General features: G+C 40.0%; 1 protein-coding gene across 2 annotated transcripts in view; it reads right to left on the bottom strand.

Annotated features, from left to right (window-relative positions):
- The window catches only part of dlg5a (discs, large homolog 5a (Drosophila)), a 43,405-nt gene extending 22,056 nt beyond the window's left edge, over positions 1-21,349 (bottom strand). For both annotated transcript variants that reach the window (XM_059359283.1, XM_059359284.1), the window contains exons 1-8: positions 20,639-21,349; positions 8,282-8,350; positions 6,456-6,630; positions 5,718-5,861; positions 4,744-4,927; positions 3,205-3,464; positions 2,585-2,897; positions 608-838 (exon numbers count right to left, since the gene is read on the bottom strand). In XM_059359283.1, coding sequence (XP_059215266.1) covers positions 608-838; positions 2,585-2,897; positions 3,205-3,464; positions 4,744-4,927; positions 5,718-5,861; positions 6,456-6,630; positions 8,282-8,350; positions 20,639-20,942 — 1,680 coding nt within the window. In that variant the 5' untranslated portion in view covers positions 20,943-21,349. The remainder of the gene's footprint in view (positions 1-607; positions 839-2,584; positions 2,898-3,204; positions 3,465-4,743; positions 4,928-5,717; positions 5,862-6,455; positions 6,631-8,281; positions 8,351-20,638) is intronic.
- Between the last annotated feature and the right edge of the window lie 3,374 nt (positions 21,350-24,723).

Raw genomic sequence — 24,723 nt, 5'->3', positions numbered from 1 at the left:
TATATCTATTTCAGAAAAAGATTAGCCTATTTAATTTCATAGGCAATTTTTATTTAAGATATTTTATTATTTAAATGTGCACTTCATGGAGCTTTGATTTAAAAAAAAAAAAAAAAAGTTCTCCTGTTGTTATACAGTATTTATGTTCACTTTAACAGTTTCAATAAAACTACTTGTGATTTGGCTTTGACTTTGACTGAACATTTGCTCTCACTTTACGATAAAAATATCAGGATATATATATCGTATATCGATATTCAGCCTAAATATATCGGGATATGACTTTTGGTCCGCATCGCCCAGTCCTAAGTAAGATAAACCATTAAACGAGGATGATACATGCTGCATTTCCATTGTGCAGACTATCCAGATGTGTGACTTTCAGCTCATCTTCAAGGTCTTAAGGGTCGAAGTAGTTGTGATCTGTAGAATGACTGTTAAGAGGGCCATCTAGTGGCCAAACACAGGTGTGACATAAATCCGCTTAGGGGTCAGTCTACTGACATACTGTAATCCACCAACTGACAGCTCCCTGAATGCACTAAGCTCTTTATCATGTCTCTAACCTTTGACTTTACACTGTCAAATCTAAGGTGCAGTTTGTTACCTGTCTGGCCTGATAGTACTCTCGGAGCAACTGATCCCTTTGAATGATGGCCTCTGTCCTCTCTTTGCGGGCCACGTCCCTCTCCTCCCGGACCATCTCGATGTCCTTGCAGGCCTGGCTCAGCTCCTTCTGAGCCTCAGCCTTGTCCTTAACCTCGTGGCAGTACTTCTCCAGCAGCTCGTTCCTCTCGCAGATGGCCCTGTCGCGGTCGACCAGTGACGAGTTCAACTCCTGTGGGGGAACAAAGGGGCCGAAGTGGAATGAGGGCATCTCAACACTGTGAGTCATTAATGCGATGTGAAAAAATTATTTGAGGGCCAATGCAGAGTGATCCAACACTAGTTATGAATCTCTTTTGTCTGTCAACCAGTGTTCGCATTTATTCTTCAAAAAGGAGGCGGCAGAGCTGAACTATTTCTATCCAGTGTCAGTGGAGAAAATAGCCATTGTTCTTCTGACTAAAAAGTAGATGCCTGGCCCGAGTCAAGAACAGACGTACTAAGAACCTGACAGGTCGATATTTAATTCTCTCAGAGGAAATAGTTCACTCAGTAACTGCCAGTGAGACAGTTAGTCTTAGTTGAGAAGTTGTAATTGATAAGTAATGACAAGAACAGTTTTATTCTAAAATGTGGAATACTTTAAAAGGAATGGTTTTGACATTTTACAGATACTTTTATTCACTCTCTTGCTGAGAGTAAGAGAAGATCAATACCACTCCCATAGCTCTAAGTTTAATATGTAGCTGGAGTCAGCAGCCAGTTAGCTTAACTTGAACATAAAGACTGAAAACCAGGTGGAACAGCTCTCTGGTTCTATCCAAAATGTACCAAAATCCACCTAACAGCATCTCTATAGCTTAACCTCTGATAACCCACCTGCCTGCTGCAGAGTTAGGCTTAGGTTATGATTAAAAAAACTTTTCTGAGCCATGTTTGAACTGATGCTGTTTAGGTTGAGTTTAAGCTACATGCTAAAGAAGCATATTTTCAGAAACTAGAAGAGTTTACCTTTTGCATAAAGGCCCATACATGCATGTTGGCTGGTTTCTTTTATTACAAGCTGTGACTAAAAAGAAAATGTTTTGGTCAAACCATATCCATACCCCTAACCTGCTGGTGAGCAGGTAGGGTTATAAGAATTTAACAAATCATATTTTGTTTGTTCAATCCATACCCAAACTGAACAAAATGGCTATTTAATGGGTTGTTGTGTACAAGGCTATTTCTTTGCCAAGACTGGCAACTTCCTGGAGTTTCCAATGGTTGCCTTGCAAATGGGTCCATAATCCAGCACACAACTATTTTGTAATAAAGCATCATAGACATGAGTTCATTTAGAGGTGTTTGTAGCCAGTTTTGTTACTTTTGGACAAAGCCAGGGCCAGAGTAGTGTGCCATCTCTTTGAAAGCGTCTGCTAAATGACATGTAATGTAATGTAATGTAATGTAATGTAATGAAATCTTGACAAAAGAGAATATATGTTCCAAAATGCCAAACTACACCTTTCAAGAGCACATATTATACTCATTTTCAGATTCATACTTTTATTAAGTTTCTACTAGAGCATGTATATATGCTTGTATGCTCAAAAATGGGACATCACAACCCAACACAAGTCCTGACGACTTGTTAAAAGACAGTTTCTTAATACCTACAATGTGCATTTCTCTGTGGATTGAGCATTTTGATACTTCCGCAGTTCTATATAACACTTGGAACTGCAATCAAAAGATAAAGACATCTAACTTTTTACAATATGGGAAGTTTTTACATTAAATACATTCATTTTACATGCCTCATTTGAAAAAATCTGCACTCAATTATGTGTGATGAGATTTTGTGGAGGTCTCAAATGAATGTCTGTCAGCTGTCATAATGTTTTTGTGAGCAGTACTCCACATATTAAAGTGCATCAGCTGTGACTGATGTATGAAGTAAAGTTGTATCCATTTGATCTATTCTTGAGCCTGATACCTGTCTGAGTGCCTCCAACTCTTCACTGGCCACCACTCTTTCTGAAGACGTGTTTTTCAGTCGGGCCTCGGCTGCCTCCAGCTCTGTCTGCAGCTTGTCCAGCTCCTTGATCACCTGGTCCCTCTCGCTCATGATGAGACGATACTCGTTGAACACGGAGTCCCTCTCCTCCTTGTACTTCTCGCAGTCCTTGGCCGACTTCAGCTGCAAGTTCTTGTAGCGCGTCACCTCCGACTGCAGGCGCTCCATCTCTCTCTGCAGCTCCTTGTTCTGGGCGGAGGATTTGTTCAGCTCCTGCTGCACTGAATCAAACCTGGAAGGGCGGAGGAAGACGGTGAGCGTTTCAGTGAACAATTTTATGAGATGCCCGTATAAAATTATGTGCTGCCTGCTGCGTCTCTGTAGCTCATATCAGAGCTCGTGCCCATGTGTGTGTACAGGTGCTGGGTCATCAACTCCTCCGCTACGCTGATGGAAGCCAATGGAATCAGCACAGGCATGAACCACAATATTGACTACGTATCTGTGTTGTTATTTTTCCTGTGATATAACAGTTTTAATAACTGTTTCATCTTGTGTGTTCTGTTCTCTGCATGTGTTTAGGTGATAAATGCTTTCACCTCCTCATCGAGGTGGAGTACTGCTGCTGGTAGTGCATGGCCGAGTCCCGCTGTTTGAGCAGTGCGTCAGTTTGCTTCTGCAGCCTCCGGTTCTCCTCCTCGGCCTGCTCCAGGCGGCTCAGGTCTGTGTTATGATTGGCCACCTTCTCGCTGTAGCGCTTGCTCAGGGCATCGTATTCCTTCTTTACGCCCTCCAGCTTGTCCATCGCTGTGTCATACAGTTTGTTTAACACCTCTGATGAGCCCTTCTCTCTCATTACCTGTAAAAGACAACAAAAGTCATACTGTGAGCTGCTCGATTATGGCTTAATTACGGTTAATTTTGTCATTATTGAGGAAGAAGATTATAATTAACACAAATACTCATTCATTCTGGAAACATCCTGTTTTACTGAACTTAAAAATAAAACTTTTTAAGAGTGGATTTTCTTCCTCTTTAAAGACATTTTATAATTCAGGTGAAAAACTAATCGTAAAAAAAAAAAATCAAATAATTATATAAATACATTTACATTAATAATATCTAAAAAAAGAATAAAATAATTATAATAAAACAAATAATAAAATCGATACACAAAAAAACGAATGGATCATTGCAGAAATGTGGCACAATAATGGCTTTATCTCGATTATGTTGTTTTCATTATTATTTGAAGCATAATTAAAAATAAAATTGGATTAGTTGCCCTGATCCATTTGATGTATCATTATAAAACTCCTGATAATAGTGTTGGAAATGTTGATGCCATCAGATGAAAGTGAACTGAGCCAGTATTTGCTGTGCCACACCTTAGCAGCAGATGGCATCAATGTGTAGGCAGGATTCTATTTTAATAGTGCAAGCAAATCCTGCGCCAGCTTAAACAATGGCTTATTTTAAGAGCAAGTTCAATTCAAGAGCTGCATTCATGCACATAAGTAAAAAAACAAATGGCTGTCCTGCAAAAATTAAGTGTTTTATGTGAAGAGTGTGTCCTTCAGGCTGCATTATTCATCCTCTGTGAGGCTGCATGTCTCATTGCTGCAGGTCTTGCTGATATAGCCCTCCTGATTCCTGACAGAGCAGCTGTGACCCGAGGGCTGTATTGACCTCGTCCACACTGCATACACTGCGTATCCACTGATCTTGTAGCGACATGGTATGGGTCAGCGTGCCCTTTGCCCAAGCCAAAGCCCTTTTCTTCTACGCTTGCCCTTTTCAGAAGTGCTCTGTATGCATTTCCCTCTGCTTGGCTGCCCTGTGCTCTTAACCACTGCAGTGTTCCCATGGGTGCTGTGTGAGACAGTACTGCATAGTAGTCCAATACGGGTCACAGCACCCTTGTGCTGTTTAGAACAAAGCAAGAAATGTTGTTTGATGCTCCACAATGTGTGATTTACAAAAATATGATGTGGCAAAAGAATAAAAATGTTTGGTAAAAAAGCTGTTTTATTTTGGAAACTGGCATCTGTGAATCTCCACAGGCAATTCCTGCCCTTATAACATCTGGGTGGCTACAGCGCACACCCACACACGTGTATGCGTGTGAGTGTATGTACCTGCTGTTGCTGCAGCCGGAGGTCTGCTAACTCTTTCTGGTCTTGACTGTGCAGTCGCTTCAGCTCCTCGCAGTTCTGTTTTAGGTGGTTGTGCTCTCGGACAAGTTGGGCGTTGTCCCTCCTGAGTGTCTCCATCTCCTCTTTCAGCTGAGTCTGTTCGCCCAAGACGCGGCTGTGCAGCATGCTGGAAGGAAGAAACACACAGAGACAGGAGGAGGAGTAAATATGTGTATTTACAGGGAGAAAGAAATGATGCAAATATAATAAATTACTTGAAAATATATGTAACAGGAAGCAAGATTTGGTGTAATTATGTAAACAGAGGTTTAAGACCGAGCAGTCCAGATATGGCAGATATCTGAAACAATCAGCAACTAACACCAAAACAATAATTACACTAAGAGAAAAATGTGTAATTTTTGACTTGAGGGTGAACTGTCCCTAACTTCTGTTTCAGTGATATCAACCATTCCATGTTCCCTGTAAAATATCTACCTGATTAACAATAAGACCAACCTAATTTGACAACTGCTTGTTTGCATCTACCATGTTAGAAAATATTCAAATTAGCCAAACACTCTCACAGCTAACCGCATGATCAGTCTCTATGCTCCAGAAATTTTACCTCAGCTTATGAGCTCTTAGGCTGAATAATTCAATCACGTAAATGCTTCCATTTCCAAGCTTTTAAAACCATGCATGTTTTTTTTTTGTTTTTTTGGTGCCAATTCCCTTTCAATGTGAAAGCCAGCTGTAGCTCCAAGGGATGTTCTTTCAATTAGGTTAATTGCCACACCATGCCAGCATTTGCTACAATTCCAGTCAAACAATGCAATAAAATGTAATTATTTCGACACTGAAAAGCAGCAGGTGGCAGGTGACACAACGTGCATCCTACGCTGATGACATTTGCACTTCATTAATGAGTCCAGGTACAAATTTAGACAAAAACAGGCATCTTGAGAAACACTTACTGGTAGAAGTCAGCCTCTTTTACAGCCTCCTCGCACCTCTTGAGTGTTTTGGTGTGCTGGTTCTGTAAGGACTGCAGATCTGCCATGGCCCTCATGCATTGACTTTTCAGACGCTCATAGTCATGACTGGCTTTGGAATTTGGCCTTAAGGAGAAAAGCAGCAAGGGATCAACACTCCATCCAGCAGCCTTGTAATAAAGTGTGGCGGACTACCGCTCAGATAGGAGAATGCAAAAGACAGAGTTGACTTTCTTCTGCAGGAGAATTCATAAGTCAGGAATGAAATGTTTTGAGTATATGTAAACAACATACAAAAAGTATGCAGTGATGTAAGCAAAGCAGTCTTAATATCATCTGTTGCACATGAAGCAGTACTAAACTACAGTACGTTAAATGTAATTGAGCAGATAGTGTCAGTGCCCTCACTCTGCAAGGTGGAGTCAACAATATTTCAGACAGCAGAGAATTAGTAGATGAAAACACAGTAGAGTACGGACACTGACATCACAGTGACTTTAACAGTTGGAGAACAAACATTACCAGTCATAAACTTTGCTGCTCTGACAGCATGAGTCTCAGGTCAGAGTCAATAGTTGGATCTGACGAGTTTCATTTAGGCACAAAAAGCATTTACAGTCCCAGTAGACAGATTCATAGACATGAGCCAAATAAAAGTGTTACCAGAAGGTTTAAAAAGCAGTAACAACAAAAACTTGGCAGGGAGGCCGCCGTTTGCACCTGCAGTCGTCGAAGGTGGTCCCAGGCGATGCCAACGCCAGACGCTTACGGAGCTCATCCCTCTCCCTGGTCACCTGGCGGAGCTGGAACAAGATGGTGTCCAGGTTGTCGCCGGATGGCCTGTTGTCGTTGATGGCGGGGGGCGGGGAGGATGCTTCGCCGTTAACTGGCGAACCTGCAACAGTGAGCACATTACCAGAGGCTAGGACTGTTGCTCCAAACATAGTGGAAAAGTTTTATTGGTAATGCATTAAGTCAGATTACACCTTGCAGAACGAAGAGCACCTTTGCAACCAATTTTAGCATTAGCAAGCAAGTTTAGTCCTGCCCAAACAATTGTGCCTGCTATATAATTAGTTTGTAAATGTGCAGACATTGATCTTGGATTTCAGACATGAAAATGAAAGCAACAAATACAGAATTTGGATTTAGACATGTACTGCTTTTCTAGTACTTTCTGTATCTGTGTGGTTAAAAATGAACATACCTATGTATTCTTTGATTAAATTTAAGTACTCATATTTGGAACATCTGAACTCTTTGTTTAGGAATAATAACCTCAAACTGAAATACTACATTTGTGGCAGTTGTTTTCAAGGAGATTTGATTTTCTTTACCCTAGCTTTATGCATCTTTTACAAGATCTGTCCCACTTTACCTGTCATAACTGAAATAAAAACCCAAATGATTCAACAGAATAACATTGAAATAACAAGGGAATTCTCTCTCACTGTGCGTCGTTGACACTTTGTCAAACAGACGGATTCTGACAAAATATTATACCTCATTAAGGAGTCATTTTCAGGGTTGTTTTCTTCATTGAAAAGAGCACCCACGGCAGGAAATCTAAGGATTATGTCAGACATCTTTGGCTCAACATTTCGCCCTCTTGGAGGTTTATGTAACACAGCTGAGTCATTTGGACCTTTGTCAAAGCTAGAGAAAGGCAAGCAAGGTTTCCTTAAGGGAAGAGGAAGACATTAGGAGAGTGTTTTTTTCCCCAGTGGGGGATTTAAAGGAAAAATAAAAATCCTAAACTCTAACCACGCAGACAATCAGGAAGTAAACTAATATCAGCGTGCTTTGACCATTTTCTTTTTTTCACTGGTCTGTTTGTTTGGAGTGGGGCTGGGCAGTTTATTAAATTTTATTTTCAACTAGAATGGTCCTCGGAGAGCAGACATCCACCAAGGTCAATGGTGCATTAAGGTGCTCCTCAGATGGGAAGTCATATTTATTTTTTATTGTCCCATTTGTATTTTATTGCTATTGTTTAAACAAAGCACTGATAGCCATTTCCCATATTTGTATTTTTACCAAGAATAAAAAGGAAAGGGATGAGGTCAGCCATGAAGGAACTCTAACAGCAAAATATGGATTTGTGTAGCATTCATGTGCTATGTTTAAAAAAAAAAGAGAAAATTATTTTGTCTATCTACCCTGTGATTCAGATCTGCCCCCAAAATTGAGTAGCTTATTTTTTTGGCCCACGCTACACCCTTCACAAGTTTCGATTAAAATCAAAAAAGTGCATGAAAAAAAAACACATGTATTTTGCAGACTATGATTTTGGTTAATCCACATAGAACTTATTATTATGCTGCATTTTGGTTACACAATGATGTTCTTGTTCTAGCGCACCCCTTTTGTCCATTTTTTTGCTGAAGTAATCACTTTAAATAATCGTGATTTTAAATGTGGACCAAAATAATCATGATAATGGTTTGTGCAATAATTGAGCAGCCTTATTTTGGATAGCGTAGAGCCTGTCTGACCTGGCATGACACACACACAGCATCACAGGCATCTTGGGTCGTTATACATACCAACACTACTGAGGGAGCTGCTGCTTTCTGAGTCAGAGGGCATAGTGGAGAGAACGCTGTATGTGGAACCTGCCAAGAGACAAAAAGCCAAGAGACACATTTAGATATAAAGCACAGATAGATTGATTAACCTATTTAAACACACGGCTGAATTAATTGCCTGTACAATGTGTACAGAAATGAGTATTACACAGTCAGCTTCATATTCCCTGTACGGTCGTATGATAGATTCGGTGTAGGGTTTATACTTGGAATAATAACTTTAACGCTCCTTCATAGCGGCTCTATATTATCGCAGCAGACCGCCGTCGTCATTAAACCTCCTTTCCCTCACAGTGCACTCTGCCTTGCTTTGATGTATAGTCCCTGTATGTTTCTGCTACACAGGCAGAATGTCACGGCTGAAATGGGATTTTCTCTTTTTATGTCAAGCACATAGAGAGAGAGGGAGCGAGAGAGACAGAGAGAAAATGGTTTGCTATCTGAATAGCTGTACACACCGTTAAGCTCAGGGATATTTCACACGGGCGACCACAATCCATAGGAGAGGCTATGCAGATCCCCATTATACTGCAGAGTCCCTGCTCCAAAGGGCAACATAAACATGGTTGACAACAAGGACAGAATCGTTCTAAAGCTGCTTATTAGACTGTTGCTCATTGCAGAAGGCACCATCTATTATATTGTACAATATAAGCTTAATTTCTACTCAGATTTTCCAAGAGAAGTAAATGGGTTTTACCCACATTTTACATTCCAACAAGATAGCACACTGATCACCACAGTATACAGTGAATGAGATCCAACTGAAACCAGCAGTAGAAAAAGATTCCAGTAGGAAAAAGAAAAAGATAACTTGGACAAGTATTCAGTCAATCTAAACTGAACTGATGTCAAACATGTATGGACGACAACAACTGCAGTATTTTCTCAAACTTTACTCAACTTTAAGCTTCACTGCTCAGATTTTTTTTTAATTGAAACATTAAAAAAAACTTTGCGTTATTTTGACAACTTCCCAACACGATATCCTGACACACACAGTGCCTTTAGATTCCTTAGATCTTCTAGTTTCATATGATACCAGTTTCTCTTCAGTATATTCCTAAAAGTAAGCCCGCTACTGCCTCGAAAAAAAACGATCCTTGGCGTCCATGAATCGATATAATATTGCCACAAAAAATATCTAGTTTTTCCCCCCACCTCTATCTGAGACATAACAAAGTCCCATTTAGTTTGGAGAAAAACAAAGTTGCAATGAGTAATGCTTCCATCACACTACTTTCAAAGTCATCAGATCGACATAGTGTTCAGACTACACGATTTGCTGTCTTATAATCAGGAGTCTTGAAGTTGTTTTCACACATGACCTGCAGAGGGTCACACTATTATTATTTGTTTCTGACTTCGAGAAATGTCTTTATACTGAATCTATCTAAGATAAATATATAAATAAATAGGACAGTAACAAAAATTTTCATTATTAATAAGTCTTATTAATTATTTGATGAAATACAGAACGCTTTCGTCGCAAAAATGCCCTGGCAACATCTTGAAATGTATTGTTTTGTCTGGTCCATTGTCCAAAATCCGAAGGTATATAATTTAGAGTAAAAACAGTTAATTCTCATGTTAGAAAAGCTTAAACCAGATACTTTATTTTAAATATTACAAAAGAATAATATTTTTTTTTCTTTATCCCAACAAGTGATCATCTCAAATCATTTTAGCTGCAAATACATTTCTGAAAGTCCTGCTTACACTGTAAAAAAAAAAAAAAAAAAAAGACATTTAAATACATAAACGGCACAGTAAGGCAAGATACTGATCTAATGTGAGAAATGCACACCAAACACATGGACAGAGTCTTCCTGTGTACAGGGTTTAAGAGAGCCGGGGAACGGTAGCTGGCTTTGTCAGCAGCCGGCAATAGATTGACGCCAACTGTTCTAGATCTCCATCTCCGTCCTTGCCTCCCCACTGGGTTTAGCTACAACTCTGGCTCTAGCCCTCAATGTGTGACAAGGCCAAGCCTAATTAACTATGAGCTCTGTGCGACTGAGCCACTCCATCTTAGGCCCCGCAGACAGAGGAGAGGAGAGGGAGGGAGGAAGAGGGGAAGCCAGGGGAAGGCATGGAGCAGAGGAGGACAGATGAAAGGAGATAGCCTAACTAAGTCGCAAAAGAGATAAGGAGGGAGGGTGTTTGAGAGACAAAGAGGGAGAGACTGTGAGAAAAAAAAGAGAGAACGAGGAGCAGGGCGGAAAGGCTTTTAATCTGTTCTGACATTCCCTGATGCTCAACACTTTTACTCTGCGAAGGGCTCCGAGCACACAGCTTTGATTTCATATTGTTCCATCAGACATGATGAGAACCACTCTGGGGCTGCACGGCATTAGTCATCTACAATCAACACAGCTATGCTAAAGGCTTGTGCTCATTTCTATGGCTGCATTGAAAAGCAACAACTGACTCCTTGAACCCAGCATCTGACTGATGATGCCTCATAGTAAAAGACGTGAGCCACTGAGAGGTATTATGCCATCTCAACTGAAGGATTAAGTCCTCTTCTAATTCTCTACAGCGTCAGTAAAGCTCCGTGCCAGAAAAAGCTGTAAAATGCATCTTCCTGAATGTTGTATTTTGTCATTTGGAAACCAAACACTCAGATGAATTGAAATCCCAGTAATCTCTTCCACTCGCCAATCAACAGACCGCTAGAACTCCCACGAACGGGGCAATTCTGGGACAATCCGCAGTATCTCACAATCTGATTTGGCTGCGAGGACAAATATGTGCACCAAAATTCCCACATTCAGATCAGTGTCATGGTCTGATTAGTTAACCCCGTAAGCGCACCAATGAATGCGGTATGGATTTGCATGTCAGATACAAGCCATCGGTCGGTCGATGGGTCAGCGGCATTAGCCTTTTTCAAACAGGCTTTTAATCATCGATAGCAATTAGCACCAGCCACAGTCAGTGAGGCTGATCATTTGTAAACAGGTTCACTGCATCAATAAAGCAGGCATCCATTAGTGTAGCATAGATCTGAAGATCTACAGTGGTGGGAGAATCCACTCATCCCTGCCAAAACACAGTCAGACCTGAGAAATCACACCCAACATTAGGGCCACAACTAATACAGTTAATAGAATAATAATCTGCTTTTTATTTCCCAATTAATAATATTGGTCTATAAAATGTATGAAAATTGTGTAAAATGAGTTTCTCAACATCTAAGGTGTTGTCTTTACAGCTCTTGTTTTGTCCATCGAAAACACACAGATATTCAGTATAATATGATATAAAATGGAGAAAAGCTGGAAATCTACATTTTTGAGAGGCTGAAAACAAACGCCATTTTTCCACAAATGATAAACAATAAACTGATTAAAAAATAGTTTTTGTTATCAACTAACTAATTAATTAGTTGACTAATTCTTGCAGCTATACCCAACCTGCACATTGAATTAAAAGAGACATATCATATAAAACTATAAACTATACTATAATAAATGTATATAACTATAAAAACAACTATTGCGCCACACTCTTTGCAATGTTGCGTGTGTTGTCTTGTGTTATAAATCCAACACATCCCTTTTCATGACAGAGTGCACTTCAATCCACTCTAAAAAATTAAATAAAATTCACTCTCAGCCAGGCATGTGTGGTATGTTTAGTTCAAGCCAAGATGACTGAAAGGAAGCCTTTGGTAAGGTTTATGGTGATCTGATTACCAAATTCATTTTTATTTTCTTTAAAAAATATATTTATTCAATCTTTTTTTTTTATTTATATATATATATATATATATATATATATATATATATATATATATATATATATACATATATACATATATACATACATACATACATACATACATACATACATACATACATACACACATGCACATATATACACACATTATAATTTTTCTACATATTTGTATTTGGTTTCAAGAAAATTCAAATAATTATTTTTTTAAATACATAAATAGGACAGTAACAACTATTTATTATTAATTAGTCTGTTTATTAATTTCTTTATTTCTATTTTTATGTATTTATCTAAATATCTGTTTATCAGAAAAGCCACTGTTAAAAAGACAGGGTTTTTTTTTTAATACTATACTAAATATATACTTGCTTTTTTAAGTCGAGCAGTAATCGTGTAAAATAATCATAAAATTAAATGACCAAAATAATCAGGATTATGATTTGAGGAAGACTGATGGCCGATAATGACCTGTCACAACTGTTATGTGTGAATTTTTACACTCTTAAGTGGATATAGACCTTAAAAATCCCATAGCGTCAGCCCCCAATTCTTTTTTTTGTCATAATGGAGCAGCTCCACTGACTTCTACATGAGATGCACTCTAAAAAAGGTGAGAGATATTCCAGCGGAGGACCAGAGGCAACAGCAACAAAGGCCTGTCGCTGTGATCTAAATAGGTCAGGGGAGTACTCGCCCTACCTAAGGGGTTCCACTTCCCCCACACCTCTCCTCCACTCTTCCCTCTGCTTTCCCTCCCAATCAAGCGATGTGCTCAGCAACCAACAGTTGCTTCAGACAACCAGATTATGTTCTCCAGCACATAAAAGCAAGATGACACACGTTGCCATGGTGAAACTGGATGAGAGGAATAGTAAATTCTGCAGCGTGGTGAAAAGAAGAGCATGAGAGTTGGGGAGGCTGGCTGGTGGAGGAGAGCCTTATCAAAGAGAGATGCAAAGTCTGGCTTCCACCGTCGGGTGAGACTAAATTATTCATCAGTTCCAAAAAATTCTCTTATCTGACAATGAGAGTGTCTCCCAAAACATAAAACACATATATAACATTATCATCTCGATTGGACTGCTGCTGCGGCCGCTTCAAACTCTGATTATCAGAAAATGTTGACAAGTCTTGAAACTATGGATTCCAAGCAGCCAAGCAGTCCACTGTGTGCACAAAAGACACAGTTTTCAGGGCCACTTGGTAAAAGAACATTAGCATTCCAAAAATAATACTGTGTGCTATTCTTTATTAGCTGCTGTCAGCTCTTCTCACTGTCAGTGAGCAGCAGTGATTAAAGAAAGTCACAGACCAATAGCCTTTGTGGTCTCTCCTTTTGTGTCCTCAGCTCGCAGCCATTAAAACTACAGAAGCGCAAATAATAGCAACACTAATAATACGGTTGAAAACTACCCACTCATTTTACAGTGCGCTTAAGTGAGGCTGAGGGATGTGTCAGCATGAAACCAGAGAGCAGAAAGCATCTCTTTTGCCTTGGCATCTCAGACCCTCTAAGTCCTGTGGTTCTGCTCACAGTATGGAGGATGTAGTCTGACTTATTGATGCTCACATCCCACCTACTCCGACTCAAGACCTGAACTCTGGATGTTCACACAGACACTGGAGAGGTGAGAGTGGAGGGGTAATGAGTAAAGTGGGAAGAGAAAGAATGTCTTGCAACTAAAGTCTCCAGCTGGATGCAGGGATATTGTGATCACTTCACAAAATGTACTTTAGCTAGAGCCAGATAGGGTTTGGTGTATTTGTTGTAGCATATGTGCCGCAATTCAAACTTTTTTAACACAACATATAATGCAGCAAAACGTTGATTCGCATGATTTTTTTTTTTTATAGTCAGCAACTGACTGACACTGAACAGTAATGATTTCATTTTTTTAGCTGTTTAATTTATTCCTTATTAGTATTCTATATTATTTTTTCACTTATTTATATAATTGGCTGATAATGTAATACATTGTTTGTATAATGTATAATAAAGTATAACAACATATGATATTATTTAATAAAGTTTTATGTTTGAGAAAGTAGCTTTCTTGGTACCTTTGCAGAGTGGTGCATCCAAATAAAGGTTTATTTACATTCCAGCTCAAAAAATTACAAGAACAGCCACCATACCGGTTATCGATTTTTCCCCTCTAAAATAAGTATCCGCATTGGCCTCCAATATCAGACTGCCTCTAATTTTAGTCCACATAAAAAAACAACAACATCAGTTTAAACCCAGCATGGTAGATCTAAGGTGGATCTTGTGTGAAACCATGTTTCCCCACAAATGCAGGCAGCATGTGACTTGTAAAATGTCACATTGCCCGTGTCTCATAAAAACACTGTGCAAATAAAGCACTGCAGAGTGATTTGTATCGGCAATATCTTTTGAATAAATGCATCTGCTGCATAACATTCACAATACCTGCAAATCTTTAACGTGGCAGTTTTAAATGAAAATGTATTTGTGAGTCTCAACTAATTCCTGCGGCCTCACCCTCATCACAAAATCTATGTAAAGTTTAAATTGTGGTTACTGCATCTGCAAATCTGCCAAGAAACGCCGCATAAATTCCCTCCCTGTAATCTGGGACTTCCAGTAAGCCATGTAGTGGGTCTAACTTCTGGGGAGGCAATGACAGCACAGGCTAAGAGATTCTGGGCAATGTGCCAGTGAAGCCTTGCTGCCGGGGTAAAGGATTGATCATCTGATTTAAGGAGTCTACACTACGCATAAACATGAAGACATCTAACATGATGACTCCATGAGGCAGGATTACTCCACCGCACGCACATCGCCTGACTCACAGCTCCATGCTCACCCAGGCCTATGGTCAAACCCACCCACCTTTCTCACTCATAGGTCCAAGTCTGCCCTTGTGGCATGTCTCAAAATAAGATCTGTTATACTGATGGTTGAAATGCAACATGAAGATGCAGCCTTATGCTCATTTTGGACCTGAAGCATGAGGTGAAAAGCAGGAGGATGTGTGGAAAAAGACCCAAAAAAGGTCCTTAGATTCAGCCCAGCAGACCTGTCAGAACTGCTGAGCAGCACCAAAGTCCAAAAAAAACCCAGAGTGCAATCCAGCCCGGCCTATTATCAGCACGCCATAATGGGTTTTCTCCCTGCAAAGAGCCCTACCTCAGCATAAATGAAACATAATTTTGTTTTTGAACAGCTTGCTTGTGCCAAGGGTTGGGTTAAAAAACAGAAAGGTGAAAGATGTCTGCAACGTGTCCTCCAAATGCTCGGCTACTTGTAGCTACAAATATGAGCTAAAACACTGCCAAAAAGCCTGTCTGTGTGGAATAAACCCACTGCTGGAATTTGGGCAATCTTTGTGACATTCCTTTCATGTTTAATCACAGAGGAGGCTATGTTGATTCAGACAGCCTTTTCATAGAGTGTTGAGATAATTCAGTGATTAAACAGCACTATGATTTTTTTAAAAGGTCACCAACAGAAGGGAAGCTAGTGAGAAGAAACGAGCATGTAATCATTAGTCGGAGCGAATGCAGCAACCATGACAGATAGGCTTTTTCTATTGTTATTATGGGCAACGAAAAGTGTGTTGTCGCATTTAGCCCTCTGTGTAAAGCAAACAATGTTAAAGCTTGGTCACATATTGTATTTGAAGGATTCTCGCTCTTCCATGACAGTAAATAATTATAGGCTTTTTTAAAGCTGTTAGCAGCAGCTCTATAGCTCGCTCTGTTGGTCGCTCGGTCAGTCACAGAAATACTCACTAGTCCAGAACACAGGACCTTCTTCCTGTGTTCACCTGCGCCAGACAAATGGGCAGAGGGGGACATTCTCACATGGTGTTAAGTAACTGAATTTTTATTTCTGTCATAAAAAAATTAAAAAAACGTATCACCTGTTAAGGATCAGAGTAAATTAACTATAAGCCTATGAAAACGTCCTATAACAACATAAATGTACCAAATGCAACAAAAGTCAGCATCACTACCATTTTACGATGACTGCAGGTCCAATTTGACCGGGCATCAGGTGCCAGATATTTGGCGGACAAATGGCCGCAGGTGCAGACAGGACAGATAAAGAGGTAGAGAATTAAACAGATGGAGAGACATGGCAAGCAGAGAGGAGAGAAGGAAAACAAAGCATAATACAGCAACAACAACAAAAAAGAAGGCCTGGTAGATGTGGGGGTGGTAAGACAAAGAGAAAAGCTGTTTATTTCCATGACTTCATAGCACTGGTAAACATTTAGATGCTGGCATTTCCTCTACCTTGTGGGGTAATTAGAAAGTAGAGGAACACGTGTAAAATGGTAATGAAGTCCTGTTCCACAGTACAGCCTCCTGGCTGTGGCATGCATATTTAGAGTGTAGATAAACCTGCCATAAGATATTAATGCTAAAGTGAAAAAATGGATGCTGTGTTAGAGAACAACAGACTTACATTGAAAACAGTAACACAACAATAATAATGACCCAGTGAAAGTACTGAGGTCTAACGCTCATTAGAATGCATCTCAGGCCTTGATTAGATTGACTTATTGAACAACATTACTGACAGGGAGCTCCATACCATTAACTAATGCTAATTACAACTCAACTAACTGACTGACTGTCCATTAATCTGTCTTTCCTTACAGTCAAAAGGGGACATCTTCATATTGCTTGTTTGTCTGACCAATGGTCTTAAACCCAAGAAAGGTATATTTAGTTTTCAATGATATAAACAGAGAAAATCTGCCAATGTTTCCATTAAAAAAAGTTTTTAAAAAACAAAACAATTTCACCTTTTAATGATTTTTTTTTCAGCATTGAAGGCTATGCCATTGTAAAAGTATTTTTATTTAGTTTGTTATTTTAAAGTTGTTCAACCCCAAGGCCATATGGTTACATTTAAGTAATTTATTTAAAATGCAACAACAACAAACATCTACAGCAACAAAACAAAACTTGTTTTTGCAATTTGTAAAAAGTGTTTTAAAAATTGCTGGCAGGAAATCACAGATCAAGCTTTTGTTTTCATAGGAAAAACTGAAAGCTAATTTCTTTCCATTTTCAATGTCAAATATAAAAAATCATGTCACCCCTAAAAACACCTTAATAGATTAACCGATTTTCAAAAGTATTACCGAGTAATTTTACTGTTGATCAACTACTTCTTTAATGGACTTACTCAACAGCACACTATTGGCTTACCTAAATCACAGCACAGATCACTTGGCCCGTTTCAACTGAAGCCTGCATTGCTGGGTGTGCGGAGACACTGCAATGTAATAAAACCCACACAGACAACTCCTATAAAATGTGATCTACTCAAAAGTCATCAATCACACCTAAGCAGAAACATCGGTTAACAGCGGATAAATTGATGGCTTCCTTTACACACCGAGAACACGGAGAAAGGGAATAAAGTCGGACTGGGGGCACAAAGAGTGGTGAGGGGACAGAGAGTGGGGTGATGAGGTGAGTGACAGCGTGCGTCACTGGTGACAGACACTGACGGAGAGACAGAGACGGGAAGAAAGTGAGGCCAGGTCCAGCCCATGGGAGATATTTAAGAGCAGCGGTCGTGACAAGAGCGTCAGGGTCATAACTCATTCTGTCTGTCCACTGAGGTTTATGGAGTGGGACAGAAACTGGTTGACAGAGAGGAGAGCACCAACAACACACACTCACGCACACACACACATGCACACACTGGCCTATGTCCTAGGCTGCTGTACACAGAGCAAGCTGCTGACTGGGCACTTTGGGTCTGCTCAACTTCTCAACAAAAGGCCTGTTGTCTCCCTCTCTCTTGCTCCCTCTTTCTATCACCCTCCTCTGTCTCTCTGGCGTGTCCCTCTGTTTAAGTGTGTGGAGAAACGAAACCACTCGGCGGGGGGAAAGAAATATAATGACTCAGAGAAAGGAGGGAGAAAGTTAAAAGGGATGAACGGTGAGTCAGGGGAAAGAAAGAAGAAAAAAAAGACAAAGCACGGGAGCGAGAAACCGAACCATGAGAAAATAAAGCCAAACAGACAGCAGAAGAAGAAGACTGTGGACGTTGCATCCTGTCAGGGAGCATTGTGTTGCCCTCCTCTCAAAGTGACTTTAAATCACTGTAACAGGCCCTTGAATCTGAAAAGAGTGGGGGGATGTGCAGGTACATCTCTTCTGCTACTCTATTCCTTCAGGTAGAATATTGTCCATGTAGCAGTAGGGGATGAGCACGCAATCCGATGCATGAAATCGGCTTGATTGCGCCTGCTTGGATTTGTGAAATGAATTAAATTCGGGTTGAGAACACAGAAATGTGCTCAGCAACTTCAGTCATACTCAATATTCTGAGTGAATGATCTGCTCTGTGGTTTAACCGAAGTTGGAGAATTTGTTAAAAAACAGAGTGAGCCCCAGTGGCATAATGATGCACAAAACAGGCTAAATAATGAATGATTTGTTTGTATGTTCTCTACAGCAAATGTGTTGCCAGCAAAACACTAATAATTTACAGAGCCTGAGCTTTCAACAATTGAGCATCTGTACACTTTTCCTTTGGGGTGAGGATGTTTCTTTGGAGTTCGGATGATTTCATAATGTGTGCGTGTTTGGAGGCTCAGCTGGCAAAGGAGGTGCATCTGAGAACAAGAGCAGGCAGGCAGCATGAGAAGAGGATGAGCTGAGAGCAGGTTGCTATCAGCAAGATTCATCACACACTCATATTGCCTCTCTTCACACACCCTGCATGGTTCACAGACACACCAGGGCCCCGAAGAGTTCATCCCTCTCAGCTGTATCTACCAGCCTCTTTGCCTGGAGGTACTCTGTGACTGGCTTGTCTTCGGTCTCTCGCAAGTGTGGTTAAAACGTGGTAATCGCATCAGCTGAATCACTACACTGAAGATAATAAAAAGCACATTAGAAAAAAAAAAAGCTCACAACACTTCAGTCGAAACAGAAGGAGCGTGGCGGCTAATGCAGAGCACTGTGGAGGCATGATAAAGCGTGTCTTACAGAGAGAGTTTGCACCAGAGAGAGAGGAGAGCAGGGCCTAATCCTCTGTTGAATAACCACAGGCTGACTAGCCAGACTCACTACTGGTACTCACTCTCTCCTGGTGCAGGGCAGGTCAACGCTGACGCCCGGTGCTATAAAAAGGTGTGTGAAGAAAAGCCCAAATCCACATTGTCATGTCTAGCTAAAGTCAGGGCGCTAACACCGGGACCAATTTTGTAGCTGCTCACAGGTAAACAACTGTCGGTGTATCTCAGAGTATTTCAGGTTGAGTGTTATTCTGCAGCAGCAACACTCAATACAAGGAAGTAATAAAGCTTAAGGAAGCTTTAGCGATCCAGTCAGCAGAGCAGCAAGACAACAACTCAGCATTACCTGCTAAGGTCTGCTGGCTTCATAGAAGTAGACAGAAAAATGCTACAACTTGGCAACTGTAAACTATAGATCACACGTCACGCTTCGGTTTTGTCAAAATGATCTTTTTGTTTTACATGTGGAATATGTCAAAGAAAAGCATTGCTCTGCATCTCCTCCCCACTTTTGGATCTCAAGGCTCATCCTGCATTCAAGGCCCCAGGGCATGACGCTGGTTGCAAGTCAGCCACTGGCTTCAGTAATTCACACAAAGCAAAACAGGCAAAACTAGACAAGGCTTTTACACTTGATTGCCTTTTGTCTCTGTGCAACACCAACAACCAAAACCACTGAGGTGGAGGCGGTTGCAGCGAGGACACAGTGTAAATAAAATGCGATGAATCAACTGGAATTAAAAAATGTAGCATTAATCTAGGAAAATGAATGTTCATGTTAAGATGCAAACGTGAGTTTCTCTCTAAATGGTAAAATAGTCTAGTCTAAACCTTGCTTTAGGTTTGAAAGCATGCATGCACGGGCAGGCTGCACAAACACACACAACCATGTACAGGTCGATATGGACCAACATGTCAGAGGCACTACCGTTGTCATGGAAACAAGTCAGGCTACCTAATGTACCATAACCATCATGCCACTGATAACAAATTGGGATTAGTGTTGGGTATCAGTGAATTAACCTTGTTTTTTCTTTCTTTTTTAATCACCAAATATCATTTACACTATACTATACTATACCTGGCCAAATCACCTCTACACTGGATGAGTAATAGTATTGCAGTGACAAGGAGAGAGGCTTTTAGAGCACCATGGCTGAGAATAATGACAGAAAAGTCCTTGGCTGAATTAACCACTGGCTGTGCATTAGATCTGCAGGCCATAGTGAATAAAGATACAGGCTAATGCATTATGTTTTGTACATTTAACAGAGCATATTGCACTTAGTCAGTCCTGGTGTAAAAAATGTGTAAGCGTGTTGTAAGGAACGCTGTTGCTCGCCCTTGCAACCTTCGCATGAACATTTATTGCCATTTTATACAGATTTTGGTTAATAATAAATCAAGCTCCAAGCCTTGCTGTTGTGCAGCCATCCTCACACGGTCTACTTGCGCAAGACCACCCAGATTGTACTCACTGCAAGGGGCTATGCTGTGGCTGCTGCACTCGTTTTTTAAATTCAAGTGAAAGGCTGTTTGTGAATGTTTCAGCTCTTACCGGTGGAGTGGTCCACAGGTCCTCCGCCGTTGTTGCTGAATAGGGCAGTATGCAGGTCAGGGTATGCCTTCTCCAGGGCCACACACAGGTCGAGGAAATGGTCGCTCTCCTTGTTCATCAGCATCTTCAAAAGGTGGTCTACTTTCTCGGCGCTGGACGAACAGTTCTGGTCGAGTTCAAACCTATCGAGTTGGCTCAAGGTACCAGAAACGATCAGCAGCTCGATCACTCGGTCCGCATCTGTTATGGACTCCAATAAGTTCTGGTGGCACTGGTCTAGCAACTCTTTGTGCTTTGGCTCCATGGCTATCCGCTGTAGTTCCGTAGCTTCCCAGCTAACCCAGACGGCCAAGTGGATGTAATATCCTTACCGATCAAAAGTACCGAGCGACTATTGAACTTAACTTACCGCGGCTTGCAGAAGTTAGCCGGAGCCACCACGGCATTAGCTTGCACGGGAGATCAATTTTTATAGCATATTGAAAAAGGCACAAGAAGCCATATTTGTTGCCCAAGGCTGTTGACTGCACTAAACAGCGATACATTTTTCCATCTTACTCGTGTGTGGCAGTCCACGTCGTTTTCTGCTTCCTCTCAGAGTACGCTGTAGCCGAATACATTTTCCTCTTCTTATGTATCATTTAAGGCGCCCTTTGGCGACTCAACTGCTGGGAAAACTCACGTAACTCCGCCAATGATCCTCAGTTACACTGTATCCTCCGCCATGTCTGAGCAACTCAGCAGCTGCTGCCCGCTGTCAATCAACGTGCCGTTCAATGACCATATAAGGCAAATCGGGGCGGAGTTTCACAAAAAACACACCTATTTCATCAATGGGCGTACACATCACCCCGTAGTACGTCGAAAATCCCAGGCGGAAAAAATGAGAATGGAGAGTATTTGCATGAAAATCTGGAAATATATTACAAATATCGACGTAGTAGTAACGGTGGGCAAACAATGAACTCATCCTTGTAGGCCTAGTGATCATCCATTTTTATTTCCAAAATGAAAAAATGTTTCTCTTCTCTGCAGTGGTGGAATTTTACTTATACATTTGCTCAAGTATTGTATTTTTAAGTACCCATATGAGACACTTGCACTTCACTTGAACTTTCCCATGTAGCCCACTGCCTTAAAGGCTGCAGATTTAGATTAACATATAACATGTACAATATACTCGACTGCTATACTATACATACTTTACATAAAAATATATTACTATGTACTGCTATTGCCTACATACTATATGCTATATGTTGTATATGGTGTGCATGCTGTGTAACTTCGTTGTTAGAATTTCTGAAAATGCCAATAAAAAAGAATATACAATCTAATAAACATTAAGATAATGCATGTACAATATACTCAACTACTATATACATACTTTATATGTAAATATACTACTATGTAGGGTACTGCTATATATACTATATAGTGTATGTTGCATATTTATTGTATGCTGTGTAACTTCATTATGTTAGCCCTAATTTCTGACAATGCTAATAAAAAGATTTTACAATCTTGTAAAACATGAGTGCATATAAAATACAATGATCAGACATATAAAACTAACTAGCAGAGGCCTACTTGTGTATGAAACAATGAAAATTATAACGTTACAATAATTTAATATTAATGCAACACTGATAATTATCCAGTTATATAGTCTATGGTGGTATAACACTCACAGGAGCATTTTGTTCTGCATTTTGAATACTTTTTTTCATTTTTAATGCACAACTTTTACTTGAAATGGTGTATTAATGTATAACAGTGTTGCGACTCTTGCTCAAGTAAAGAATGAGAATGCCTCATCCAACATTGGCTGTATGTTGTTATCTTTGTGTACATTCCAACAGTGTGATGCAACTCACTAAGTCATCTCAGTGCATAAGATAATTTTAGGTCATAAAAAATTACATTAAATGAGTAATACTGAACCTTTCATGATAATCTTTTGATTCAACACAGGCACATAAAATCAGCATAACCTTCATTGACTACATTATGTGTTGTATTTAGTTAAAATGCTAATGCAGTGATAAAAATACAAGGATTTTATTCAGTCCTTGCATAATACTGTTGATGTAGCCACAGGCTTATGCTTCATGTTCCCAGGTCCAAAGCTGCATTGTAACCAATTTCAGTGCATCTATGTGTTGGATTAGATAGAAGAGGGCAGTGAGCCATATGTGAACATATAAGCAATATGTGAAGGTGACAAATGAAATGTGTATTTGAAAAATACATATGATGATGATGGATGCACTCCGCCTACAGTCTACCGCTGAATAAAGATTGTTGGCACAGACGCAGGCGTCTGCAGGCATACCTCTCAAACCATGACCTTATTCATGCATGCACTGAATCTCATTGTGACATCTACAACTCTCTCTCCCCCTCTCTCTCCTTCTCTGCCATGCTGGCTCCATAGCTCGTGCAGCCATGTGCTATCCCTTCAGATGAAAAATTAATTACAATTCATTCATATCAAAGGGAAGCAGGTCCCCACTGTTGACACAGATTGGACGTTTGTGTCTGTACCCTACTTCTGAGGACACACATTTGAATAGAGAAGACAGCCTGATGCTTTTCATCTTGGGGGTTTGAATGAGTTTATTATTTACACAACAGCGGTGATGTTGCTAGCTGCCTGGTAATTAAGTAAAAAATTATTAAACAGATTTCTTTATCAGACAGCACAGATCAGAGCAGATAATGGCTTCATCTTTTATTGAAGAGAGTGTCAGTTAGTATATCCATCGTTTATCCTGGGGAAATTGTCTCAAACTAAACATTTTACAGAATTTTTAATGTCTATCTGAAAACAGATCTAGCTAGCTGTCTGTGCTAAGGGTGAAAAAATGACATTACTATCTTTTTTGACTCACGTTTATTTATTGCATCAACTTAACTTTTCATTCTTAACAATGATGTATCTATTGTTTCTCTATATCTTGTGACAATGCACTAGAATAAACAGTATAGCAACTCAAATGCAACTACATGTAAGAAAAATAATCATCACACTTATAATATATATATAATATATAATATAATCATAATATATCACCTTTTAAGAGATTTTTAATATAAAGCCATTATTTCCCCCACAATACCTGAAATCCCGAGGTACCTGAGAGGATTCCCAAATGATTAGATCAGCTATGAAAGACATTACATTAGCCGATTCATGGTTTTTAATTAACAGTGAATTACACAGCCTTCAGCTACGTGCCTCAACAACAGATGGGAGGTTTCTGATCATGATGATATCAAAAATGCAATGTTGTTACAGACATGCTGAAACACTTTGAAATTAGGCTACCTTATGAAAGTCATATAATGATGGCTAAATTATCGGCTCAACACCAATCTAATTGCATTTAATGTTCCATTTAAACTCTAGTTATTCTAATCAAAACATCTATCCATAGCCCTCAAGGCTTTTCTGCCATGTCTGGTCAATTTTAACATGATGTGATCAAAAATGATTCTTCCAGCATGGCTGTTACCCAAGGGTCCCTCTGACAGCGCAGTAGACATGCTAGACTTGTTTAATGTGGCCGAGGCAGCTTTATGGATGCCATCAATTCCACACACCCCCTTCTCCGCCCCCCTCCTCACTTTACAGAGTTATTGATTGTAGTGCAGTTAACACACACTATACTGTAGCCAGCCGAGCGCAGCAGAGCCACATCTCTACAGTCAAGTGTGTTCAACATTTTAAGTGAAGCCAACAGGACGTAGTAAGGCATGGAGAGCTCAGTGTGCAGCCACACATGCTGACCTTACATCCCTCAAGGGAGGAGAAATGATGTGTGTGTATTGATTGAGTTAAATGCTGTTTATTTAAAAGTCACCTGACTTTCATCATATTCAGTGTTAGAGAATGAAGACACTTGTTTATTAGGTTTCCTGTACCGAATGTAACTAAGATATGACCATGGTTATTGATTTAAGTCCATCATTTAATGATCCATATTCTTCACTGCTGATCATATGAGAAAAATAAACTTTCATTGAAATTCCCACTATTGGTGTAGCTGCTGGGGTTGAATGAAGACTTCTCTGCCCTCTAC

The sequence above is a fragment of the Centropristis striata genome, chromosome 20 (assembly GCF_030273125.1).
Source record: "Centropristis striata isolate RG_2023a ecotype Rhode Island chromosome 20, C.striata_1.0, whole genome shotgun sequence".
Lineage (NCBI taxonomy): Eukaryota > Metazoa > Chordata > Actinopteri > Perciformes > Serranidae > Centropristis > Centropristis striata.
The sequence above is the reverse complement of the archived record's forward strand: the minus strand, read 5'-3'. Positions and strand labels throughout refer to the sequence as shown.